At 41.7% G+C, this 12,445-nt stretch overlaps 1 protein-coding gene across 4 annotated transcripts in view; it reads right to left on the bottom strand.

Moving 5' to 3' along the window:
- The window catches only part of POLR3B (RNA polymerase III subunit B), a 125,023-nt gene that overhangs the window by 33,325 nt on the left and 79,253 nt on the right, over positions 1 to 12,445 (bottom strand). For all 4 annotated transcript variants that reach the window (XM_089307582.1, XM_002711427.6, XM_008257116.5 and 1 more), the window contains 4 exons: positions 10,076 to 10,285; positions 6,617 to 6,775; positions 4,761 to 4,878; positions 1,886 to 2,028 (listed from right to left, as the gene is read on the bottom strand). In XM_089307582.1, coding sequence (XP_089163708.1) covers positions 1,886 to 2,028; positions 4,761 to 4,878; positions 6,617 to 6,775; positions 10,076 to 10,285 — 630 coding nt within the window. The remainder of the gene's footprint in view (positions 1 to 1,885; positions 2,029 to 4,760; positions 4,879 to 6,616; positions 6,776 to 10,075; positions 10,286 to 12,445) is intronic.

The following is a 12,445-nucleotide window of genomic DNA, read 5'->3' as shown; positions in this document are numbered from 1 at the left end:
ATGCTTATAAAGTGGCTCAGAACGACGGATATTCTTTCACGCCATGCATTCTTGTAAAGCTTCCAATGTCAACATCTTAAGAGTATCAAGCTTAGCCCTTGTCCAGGTAACAGGTCGAGTAAGACAGGGACTGTAAATGAGGTTATGAGCATCCCCAAAAGGACGTAGCAGTGTATCTCAGAACCTGTCAATACCAAGCGAAAAGGAGAAGCAGTTGTGATACAGAGAATTTGATTGTCACTGGCAAGCAGTAGAAAACATTAGAACTTCAGCTATTTTTAAAAACACTCCAAGAGCATTAAGAACCATCTCAGGGGATACGGGAACTAGAGGTGTCAAATTCACGTTAATAGATGGAACAAATTCTTCCTCAAAAATATTGACAGGCTGAAATAATCCTGCTTCTGTCAACAGAACTGAAAACACTTTTTATGAAATAGTATCTTAGTCTAAAAGAGTTTCACTGGCAGAATGATAACTCAGGCTGGATTTCTTTGACCAAATAAACTATAATATTTGATTTACTTGCTTAGCAAATAGTTAACAGTCAGCAAGAATATAATGTGCAGCTATCTTCAAACCAATCCATCAAAACAAGGAGATAACACACTAATTTATATGGAAAGGAGAGTCAAGGTTGAAAAGCAGAAGTGACATGTCTCAAGTACACGCCAAAAGAACATCAGCCAACGTCCGCAGGCATTGCCGCCACTTCTTGAACACTTACTATGCATCGGGCACAATGCCAACTGCTTACCCATCAGGGTGGCCTCGTAGTTGGGCAAGAGCTTGGACTCTGAAGTCAAGTTGCTGGGGTTCAAAACATCAGTTCTTCCACAAACTGTGGGAACTCGGGCAAGCCATGAATCTCTCTCTGTGCCTCCATTTCCTAATTTGTAAAATGGAGCTAATAGTGGATTCCAGCTCACAGGGTTGTGCGAGAATCAGATGAGTTATAGATATAATGTAATGAGAACACTGCCAGGTGCACAGTTAGTGCTACAGAAGTGTTAGCTGTTGTTGCTCTTAAAGCTAAGTGGCAGGCACAGCCAAAACTCAAAGATGAACCTTCCACTCTTAAATACTATGTATACTGACTAAAAGAGACTCTACTAAAAATGAATTATCAATAGTGATCAGTGCTCTGGTTATGGAAGATAAACGGAACACAAGGCAAACGGATGAAAACTGAGCAGCAGCTATCAAAGGAGAGAGTGGCTTGCCAAGCAGGCTCAGAGGCAGGAGACCGTCCACTAAAGAGCAGCCTGCACACTGCACTGGGCCAGGAGGTTCAGATTCTTTTCTAATTTGAAAGACAAACACATGGGAACAGAGACAAGCAGTCAGATTTATCCACTGGTTCATGTCCTAGATGATTCAGTCAGGCCAAAGCCAGGAGCCTGGAACTCAATCCAGGTCTCCTATGTGGGTGGCAGGAACTCAAGTACTTGAGTCATCACCACTGCCTCCCAGGGTGCTCATTAGCAGGAAGATGCAGTTGAGAACAGACCTGGGATTTGAACCTAGGAATCCCAAGTATTATCTTAGCCACTTAACACCTGTCCTGGGACTCAGGTTCTAACACCAGCTCAGCAACCAACTCACTGTGTTCCCAGAATGTATTCATAATTATAATTCTGGGTACAGCAACTGATATAGAGCGAAAGAAAAAACTACAGAGAAGCAATTCTACCATATCATCACTAAAATATAAGCAGGTTAATCTGAAATGAAGCAGGAATAATTTTTTAATAACTATGTAATAATTTTCAAACATGCTATATTTTGCATAGGGAGAAGTTATAAACTATTTCTTACATATATGGTTGATATATCCTTTAGCATCATCAGTTTTATAAAGAAGCTGAGAAATGTTACAACTCACCTTTCTGCCCGTGACGGCTGCTGAATTTATCTCCGATCTCTGGTCGCCTTGTCTGCCTCAGTAGCATTTTGATCAGAAAAGCGTCCTCAGCATTTGAAGATATCATCACTTTCTCAATATATGAATCTGTGGCCCCCTTGTAGCTAATATTAAGAGAAAATCACCAAAACGGTTTTCAGACTGCAGTTTGTGAACCTGTCACCAACATGGCATTCTATTTACTGCCCCCCCCCCAACACCCCCGCAGAGTATTTTGACATTTTCATCCTGGGCACTGGAAAATAAATTTAAACGTTAAATTCAAATTTTACAATTTCCCTTTACAGCCCTGTACATTTATTATAAGGCAAGCAAAATACAGTTTGACCCTCACAACAGTCCCCTATGGTTATTTTCCATTACCAAGAGGCTAAGGAAAGTGTACAAAGGTACAAGGACACAGAACGGACCAGGACTTGACTTGAACTTGTCAGACCCAACTTCAAGTTCTTAACCATTTTATAACAATCTTTTGATCTACTCAGCTTCTCCATTATTTTTTTTTTAAGATTTATTTATTTGAAAGAGAATGACAGAAAGAGATCTTCTATCCACTGGTTCATTCCCCAAATGCCCACAACAGCCAGGGCTGGGCCAGGCCAAAGGCCAGGAGCTAGGAATTCCACTTGAGTCTCCCACATCAGTGACAGAATCCAAATATTTTAGGCCAACATCTGCTGCCTCCAGGGCACACATGAGCTGGAAGCTGGATTGGAACTGGAGTAGCATACCCTCTGATATGTGATACGTTACACCCTCCATGGGTGTGCATTCCACAGGGCAGGGACCTGCAGTGGCTTTGTTCACTGCACTAGCTTATGCCCCTAGGATGTAGTTCTGGATATATCGTTAGCGTTCAGAAACCATTTTGTGAATAAAGTGAACACGCAGGAGGTCTGTGGTGGCCTCTCCCAGAGCTGTGGCAGTGGGCTAGTTCGGAGCGTTGAGGAGTGAGAGGAAGGTCAACAGTAGAGACAGAGCTGACAGAGTTCGTCCAGAGCTCTTCAGTGAATGAAGAGGAACATAGTGGTTGCTAGAAAGAAACCCAAAGTCCAGGAAAATTTCTTTTGCTTTTTTTCCTAATAAACTAAGAAATATCTGGGCACATTTCTGAGCCTGTGGGGAAGGAGTCAATAGGAAATGGGTGGAAAATAAGGCAGGGTGGAAGAGAAAATGACAGTAAGGGATACAATTAAGAACCCAGGAAGAGAGAGCTTTGAAAAGAGAGATCCTGAAAGTCAATGTGCACAGCCACCTGCTCCTCTAAAATGCCTTTTCCTTTGGTCCAACTCAGTGCAGGGCCTGTGTTCTTCTCAAGGCAGAACAGCCCACTCTCCTATGTGCTACCACGCCAGACAAAGACCATGGCACCCGTGGCTTGCTGTGCATGGAGCACCGGCTCAAGAGCAAGGCTCTAAGGCCAGACTGCATGGGTTCAAATCCTGATTCCACCAATCTGGAGGCCCTGTTAGGTTATTTCACCTCTTTATGCCTCAGTCCATATCTGTTTATGAGCTACCAAAAGAACACAGCTTATGGGGTAGTGGCAGATGAGCTAATATACGCAAAAAGCCCAGAACAGTAATGGTACAGTGTGAGTTCTCCATTAGGATACTATGGCCGTGAAAATTTTAGCTCTATTTTTGGTGTGTGGAGGTCTTTGCCGACATGACTGGTTTATTTCAGGCTCTATGTCCCTGGTAGGCTTGGAGGTTGGCACACGATAGGCCTCAAGAACTGAGTGTTGAATGGTCAGGGAAAACAGCATCTCATTGCTCAGGAATCCACTCTCCTGTTACCCTCATCTCCTTCCCATAATTGGTTAACCTAGTTCACCTGGAATAGGTCATATACCTCTTCTAGTTTGTGTGTTTGTGTGTGTGTGTGTGTTTAAGATTTATTTTATTTGAAAGGCAGAGTTACAGAGAGATAGAGAGGGAGAGAGAGAATGGAAAGAAAGATCTTTCATCCTCTGGTTTACTCCCCAAACAGCTACAATGGCCAGGGAAGGGCCAGACCCAGGCCAGGAGCCTCATCCAGGTCTCCCACATGGGTTCAGGAGCCCAAACACTTGAGCCATCTTTTGCTGTTTTCCCAGGCATATCAGTAGGGAGCTGGATTGGAAGTAGAGCAGCTGGGACTTGAACCAGAATCCATATGGGATGCTGGCATTGAAAGTGGCAGCCTAACCCATTACACCACAATGCAAGCCCCATTTATTTAATTTAATTTAAAATTTATTTAAATATTACAGTGGGGACTATCCTGGTTCATCTCACGAAGTTTCATAATTTATTATATTTTAGAGCTAAGAGGGAAGCCAGAGATTAGCAACTCTCTTTCATTGTACCTATGATAGAATTGAGGTCAACAGAGTTTGGTGTTCTATCCTCACGAGCTAACCCGGTGCGAGCAGTGCTGGAACCAGGCTGCATTCCAGCACAGCAGTAATGTCACCCTGCAACCAGTGTGTGTGTGTTTGAATACGAATCTGATCACGTCACTCTCTACAGAATAAATTCCTAACTCTTCCACAACTTAGCCCCAGCAAGCTGCACTGACCTCCCAAATGCAGGCACCTTCATGCCGTGTACCCCTCATCTTGCTGTTTCTTCAACCTGAAACTCCAATTTGGTTCGCACCTCAAACCTAGACTGAAAGGCTCTGTGATTTCTCAGTCCAGTTTTATCTTCTAGTCCATGCTGATCTCAGCACAAGGTCTAGCACCCTAAGTTGTTATTTCCAGTTATCCTGCCCAAGACCTGAATTCCAAGTTCCCCAGGCTTCCTCTTTGTCTAACCTTCCTATTTATTCCCAAGGCACTGGCGATACATACGTGATGGGCACATCTTTGTACTGTGGCTGCTGTGGCACGTTACTTCCTTCCAAAGGAATCTGAGTCACTGTGGGCATAGACTTATTCACAAGCACTTGCTTATTTTCTACTTTCTCACCTAAGAAAAAGAGAAAAGTGTTGCACATATCCTCAGAACTACAAGCAAACAGTAATGGGGCATACAGCTATGTAGTTAGATTTGGTCCAGGAATTCCAGACACTGAAGAAAAATATATAGGTCTACACAGTGGGAACTAGAATCCAACCAGTTAAAATTGAAAGCTGTTAGAAATAAAATTAAGAGGTGACTTAAGGGACCACATTAACAATGGACACACCTTAGTAAATAGTAATTTTTTTATACCTCTCAGGGTGTTAGAACAAGTTCAGACCACTTATTTATTTATAGTTATATCAACCAGAAACAAGTCACTGTCAACCTAACTTGGCAGTAAAAGCATTTGTTTACTTTTCCTGATAGACCTACTTGTGCTTTCTGTCTCTTCTTGGTAAGCTCAAAGATCAGCTTCTCACAGTTCTGTCACAGCATTTATTTTCTAAGCCACACTGACAGGTGTTACTAGTGAGAGAAATTCTCCAAGAAACAAAGGCAGAGGAGAGGGGTCGCCATGCACTGTGTGCCCTGTGGAAGCCCACTCAGTCAGTACTCACCACCTGGATGCCAACCATGACAAGCTCATCTGGATTTTCCTGACCAGTTTTCCAGGGCAGCTTTTCTCTCCCACCTTCACTGCAGCTCCTGGTGCCTGGCCTACTGAGAGGATACTCAGTAGGTCTCCCCTCTGTTCTGTCTCTTTCTAATCCCTTCTCCACACTATACGCAGTCTGAGCAGCTTTTGAAGTTGTCCGATTCTTCCCTTGCTTTTGAGATCATCATGAAAACAGTGCCATGGCTGCTGGGCCTTGCCTAGTATGACCCCTGTCCCACCCTCCCTGCCCCCATCTCTCTAGACTCCTGTTCACCTCACTCTACTATCCTTTCTTCCTCATTTTTTTTTGTTAGGAAAAAAATCTAGCATTTGATTTATTATTTTTTTGAAATTTTTATTAGTTTTTAACAGATTCAACACAGTTTGTGGATACAATTCTAGCCACACTGGCCTTTCAGATCTGTCAGCTGTCAAGTCTGACAACACTTGTGCAAGTTTTTCTCACTGCTGACAACACATTCCCCATTCCCCTTCCCTCCCTCTCTCCTCCCCCTTTTATTAGCTAACTCTACCCATCCTTCTGATTTCAGCTTAATTCCTTGGGGGAGGCTCTGCTGACCTTCCTAATTAGGTCGAATCCTCTTGCTACCTATCTATCAAATCCTCCTGCTCTGATTCCTCAACATGGTTATAATTTGACCTATGTCTGTGTGTGATCCTTTGATCAATGTCAGCGTCCCACTCCAGCCTGTAAGACTCCTAAGGGCAGCAGCGACTGCGGGTTGCATGAACAACTCATTACAAGACTGCAATTGCAACGAAGAAACGCCTTTTAGGGGAAGAAAATTCTATAGTCAATTCGTAAACAAAATGTAGAAATAAAGACATACTAGTGTGGATGCAAGGACAAGGTTCTAGTCTAAAAAATTCCCTTACAGTGGCTTTTCCAGGATTCAAAACTGTAACTAGAAAATTATCATTTGAATAGGTAACTGCTATGTAAAAACATAGTGCATAGAAAAATAGATTAGAAGGACATTAATAAAAAATGATGATATTGGTTGAGTCTAGATAGTGGTATTATAGGCTTTTTTTCTGCTCTGTCCACCAAATATTCAGAAATATTAAGGAATAGCTTTCATAATTTTTAAAAGTATACATTAAAAAAATTTTAAAGGCTTTTACCTGGAGAACAAATACCATCTGCATCTAAAATTTCATGTCGCCAGATAGGTTTCCTTGTAGCAGCATCCAACATGGGCCCCATCACTTTATCGAAAGTCTGATTGGTATAGCGTTTCAATGTACATTTTGCATTTTTATATACTAGGCAACGCCCAAAGCCTAAAATAAAACCAAAATGTTTAATTGTGCTATCCAACAATCCATACTACCTTACTCTCCCAAAAAATCCCAAACTGCTCTACATGTGGATAACCTAGGCCTGCCACAAACCAAGTAACAACTTGAAGAAATGGCTCAGGACCACTGCCCTACCTATTGTCTGTATAAACACAGGAATCTCCACAACAATTTGTTGGCACACATCTTGGAGAAGCGAGAGAAATCTAAGAGTAACAGTATGACTCTTTCAGAGTACAGAGCCACAGAGTATTAGAATTAGAAATCACCTGGCTTAATCCCTCTGCTTTACAGGCACAATAAGTAAGGTCCAAAGAAATTAAAGGACCAAAGTCAGACAGCTGGTAGCAGAGCTGAGAACAGGCCAGGTCCACCAACTCCTGAGCCAGGACTCTGGGTATACATCCTTCTAGTGCAAGACTTCCATTAACCTTTCCTGGAAAAAGTTTTTTCCCAAATATTATCTCTTTATTTGTTTTTATTTGAAAGGCAGACACACACAAAGATAAGAGAAAGAAAGAGGAGCAAGACAACAAGAAAGATCTTCAATCTGCTGGTTCACTCCCCAAATCCCCACAACAGCCAGGACTAGGGCAGGCCAAAGCCAGGAGCCCAGAACTCCATCCAGGTCTCCCACACAGATGGCAGGGACCTAAGTACTTGAGTCATCACATGCGGCCTCCCAGGATGAGCATTAGGCAGGAAGCTGGATGAAGCAGAGCCAGGACTCAGAAAACCCAAGCACTAGGACATGGAATGCAGGTGGCCCAACTGGGTGGTTTAACTGCTGTGCCAAACTTACCTGTCTCAGAAAGTTTCTTTTTTATTTGTTAATTTTGACATTTTATTTGTTAATTTTGACAAGCATGCAAACAAAAAACAAATTTTCTACAGAGAAGAGAGTAAAATGAAGCAGTCATCAGATGTTGTTAATAGGACAGAATGCCTCTGGTGTAAAGATCAGAGTTTAATTACAATTTTAAATGACATTTATCTGATGGATAAAAGAAAAGCTGGGAGATCAATTAACAATCTAAACACGAAATAAGCAAAATGGACAGAAGAAAAAACTCTGGATAGAGCAAAATACTCAACTACTGAATCCCTCAAAAATATCTATCAGTTGTAAAGTTATCAAGAAAGCTATAATTCCTTCAACATTAAATATCATTTCCCAAGATTCTGTGAAAGCATTTCTTTCTTATTTCCCCTTTGGCCAACAAGTTATTTTAAACTGGATCCTCTAGGGGCAGCTCTTTGTGTAGTGGGTAAAGCTGCCGCCTGCAGTGCCGGCATCTCATACAGGTGCCAGTTTGAGTACTGGCTGCTCCACTTTCTGATCCAGCTCCTTACTAATGCACCTGGGAAAGCAGTGGGGAAGATGGCCCAAGTTCTTGGACCCCTTCACCCACATGAGGGAGTCAGAGGAAGCTCCTGGCTTCGAACTGGCCCAGCGACAGCCATTGCAGCTCTTTAGAGAATGAACTAGAGGATGGATGATATCTCTGTCTCTCTGTGACTCTACCTTTCAAATAAATAAATAAACCTTTTGTAAAAAGAAACTGGATTTTCTCTCTCTATTCTCCTGAGGATATACCGAGCCATATGAGAATTTACTTAAAGTACAAAAATGTCTCAAGACTAGTATCTCAGGATTAAATGTCAGCTATTGGGGTAGGCATTTGGCAAGTGGTTAAGTTGCTACTTGGGATTCCCCCATCAAATATTGGACTGCCTGGTTCGGGTTGTGGCTCCCCCACTTCCAACCTAGCTTTTGCACCCTGGAAGGCAAAAGATAATGACTCAAATGCTTTGGTCCCTGTCACCCACAGGGAGACCTGGATAGAGTTGTGGGCTCCTGGATTTGGCAAGGTCTAGTCCTGGCTGTTGTGGGTATTTCGGAAGATTTCTCTCTGGCTGTTTCTTTTCCTTTCAAATAAAATAAAAATAAATATATAAAAATTTAAGAAAAAGAATGCTAGCTATTACGAATGCAACAAATGCATAGCTATAAAATCCTTCACTTATAACTTTCTACCAAAAGCAGGAACTCTTAAGAAATCTATCAATGTGACCTTAGAAAATTAGTCAGGTAAAAGTAATTTCTAAATAGACTCTCAGTGTGCTAATGTGATTTTTTTAAAATATGAAAGTGATTGTGTAATTAAATAAATGTCTGCCATTAATGGCAGATGAAAACTCCTGTGTGTCTTCAAGGCAGATTTTACTCATCATGGATCTAGTAAATCGTGTATGACCAGAACACACTGAGCTCAGAGAGACAGCTGGTTTGGAAACACTACATGATCTCGCAATTTCCTACAATAGCCATTACTGCATCAGGCTGGGGTGCGGTGTGAGTCTGAACTGCATGCAATCAAGAAGTGTTCTAAGTGAAAATGGACATTTTAGTCACAGGTGCGAGTTCAAGGCAAGGGGACAGTAAACTCAGATCATTACACTGTGATGTGGAGTTGCTGACAGACATCACAAAGTCTGCAGATTTCCACATACACGTTACCAGTTAATCAGAAAGGAAAACATCTAGTTTTAAAGCATGGCTGTTGTCATCTGGAGGAAAAAAAGAGGCATAAATTAAGTGCAGCCAACATTAACGCCAAAGACACATGTCTAGGAGTACTATTATGGCTGCCTAGCAACTGCAGAGGCAAGGGGAAGCAGACTGGAGATGCCAGAGAGCCAGCAGCCAGAGAGCAGCAGCAATGGTGAATAGAGAAGTCAGCCTTCAGTCAGGTGACAGCCCGCACAACCCAGAAAGGGAGACTTGCCCCAGGAAACTGTCAAAATACTGAGAAATAACGTAAAACTACAAGCCAGGATTTGCATATGTGTATTTTGTTTAACTTCTGTCATTGGCAAATTTAAAAAAGGTATAGATTACAGAGTTATGATATGAAATTTAAAATTGCCATTTATTTCCCAATATTGCTTGTTTGTTGATGACTAGACTTTTAAAAATTTACTTCAATTACTGCAATTCCTGCTTGAAAATAAGCAAATTTTTGTATTCTTTTCTCTTTGAGAAATTGTCTCAAGTCACTAATAAAATAACACCAACAAAAAGATCCTATAGGAGTGAATTTACAAAGTTATCTCCATATAATATTAGAAATAAAAATGCCAATAATAAAACCCAACTGCTCCTCCATTGGTATATTACAAAACAGAAATCAACTGCACCAGGTGTTTTTACATTAATTATCCCTTTATTTAATTTTGTAAAAGGCACCTGTGGTGTTACAGCTTTGAAAGTTCACCCACCTCTGTCCAGGGAGGCCTTGTTTAGAACAAGAGCATCTTCAATATCATAGCCACTATAACTCATCACAGCAACTGTCGCATTCTGTCCAGCTGGCAGCTTCTCGAATTCTATCAGCTCAATGGTTTTTGTCTTAACCATGGGCTTCTGTGGATATGCTAACAGATACATCAGAGTATCAATTCTGTTCCGCTGGTTATATCCAATGGTACCTTCATTGACGTTGGAGAAAACAAAATGCAAAATTCCATTATGTGAAACAAGTAGGTAGTAATAAACAGATATACACACACTAACTTTTTAATAAAAAGGAATAAAATCCCTAGGGCAAACATTTCTTTTTAAAAAAAATTTTTTTAATTTATTTGACAGGTAGAGTTACAGACAGTGAGAGAGAGAGAGACAGAGAGAAAGGTCTTCCTTCCATTGGTTCACTCCCCAATGGCCGCTATGGCCGGTGCTGCGCTGATCTGAAGCCAGGAGCCAGGTGCTTCCTCCTGGTCTCCCATGGGGTGCAGGGCCCAAGCACTTGGGCCATCCTCCACTGCACTCCCGGGCCACAGCAGAGAGCTGGACTGGAAGAAGAGCAACTGGGACTAAAACCCAGCGCTGCAGGCGGAGGATTAACCAAGTCAGCCACGGTGCTGGCCCTCTTTTTTTTCTGTTTTCTTTTTTTTTTTTAAGATTTATTTATTTATTTGAAAGGCAGAGATACAGAGAGGAAGAGGCAGAGAGAGAGATCTTCCACCTGCTGGTTCACTCCCAAATGGCCACAATAGCAGGAGGTGGGCCAATCCAAGGCTAGGAGCCAGGAGCTTCTTCTGGGTCTTCCACGTTGGGGCAGGAGCCAAGGAACTTGGGTCAACTTCTACTGCCTTTCCAGGCCATAGCAGAGAGCTGGAAGTGGAGCAGCCGGGACTCAAACCTGCACCTATATGAGATGCCAGCACTGCAGGAGGCAGCTTTACCCGCTAAGCCACAGTGCCAGCTAGGACAAACATTTCAAAAGCAATACTCTCACAGTAGCTACCAATTTTTAAAAGCAATTTTCTCACTGATGTTTAAAATCCTATAAGAAAAATTATATTCAAGATATATTACTAATTAAATAATATCCACTTCTAAATTTATATAATTGATCCTGTTTGATAAACTTCAGTTTATCACTAATTAAGTTCACAAGCAATTTGGAGGCCAGCGCTATGGCGTAGTAAGCTAAGCCTCTGCCTGTGGCGTCGGCATTCCATATGGGTACCAGTTTGTTCTGGCTGTTCCATTCCCAATCCAGCTCTCTGCTAATGGCCTGGGAAAGCAGTGGAAGATGGCTGAAGTCCTTGGGCCCCTACACCCACGTGGGAGACCCAGAAGAAGCTCATGCTCCTGGCTTCAGATTGGCCCAGCTCCAGTCATTGTGGCCATTTGGAGTGAACCAGTGGATGGAAGACCTCTCTATGTCTGTAACTTGACTCTCAGATAAATAAATAAACATTAAAAAAAAAAAGTTCATAAGCAATTCAACAACTCTGCATTTGATTCTATTAATGTTCCAGGCACATCTCCAGTTGTTGAGGAAAGGTAATGGGAGAATCAGATCCAGTGTTCACAGACAAGGAGTTTATACAGTGTGACAAACAGATGCATTTCATTAAAAACAAATTTCAAAATTCAAAGTGAAAAAGAAAGCAGGAGAGAAGGAATGGAATGAAGAAAGAAGAATCCAAGTGAGAGCATGGAAGAGTAGATTTATTGAGTTGTTTCAGTTATTTATAACTTAATAAATACTTATTAATACTAATAAATTGTACAAATACTTATAAATATTCATTTATTACGCAATTAATAAACATCTCTTCTGTGCCAACACTGGAGATAAAATGAAGGAAAAGCCAAGTTCCCCTTCCCTAAGGAATCTAGGGTATGATCCAATCAGGATGGGCTCTTCCTGCCTTAACAATCAGCCTGCTAATCTGACTGGTCTTTGCAAGGGTGTTACTAGGTGACTGTCAACTGAAAATTAAATCAGAATGCCAGCCCTATTTTTCTCTTAGAAACACATTGGGGCTCATAGACCTGCCCACAGAAAAGTCTTTCAGTCTTTTGGCCTTGTGGATATACACTTGATCCTACACAGAGTCCTTACAACTGGGAAACTCAATCTTGCCTACTTTTGAGCTGGAGTTTGAAGTACCAAGTCTCTTTAACTTCTAGGCTGAAAAGAAGGTGAATAAGGAGTAAAGAAGGTAGCTTTAAGTCTCTCTTGCTCTGGCCATGCTTCCATAGTGACACATACATAACACTCACACAATCCCAGGTACTCAGGTGCCAGTTATGGAGGTATGCCCTAGGCTAAACAGATACCAAAACTCACTATT

The sequence above is a fragment of the Oryctolagus cuniculus genome, chromosome 11 (genome assembly GCF_051225735.1).
Source record: "Oryctolagus cuniculus isolate XC-2025 breed Fujian yellow rabbit chromosome 11, ASM5122573v1, whole genome shotgun sequence".
Taxonomy (NCBI): Eukaryota; Metazoa; Chordata; class Mammalia; order Lagomorpha; family Leporidae; genus Oryctolagus; species Oryctolagus cuniculus.
The sequence above is the reverse complement of the archived record's forward strand: the minus strand, read 5'-3'. Positions and strand labels throughout refer to the sequence as shown.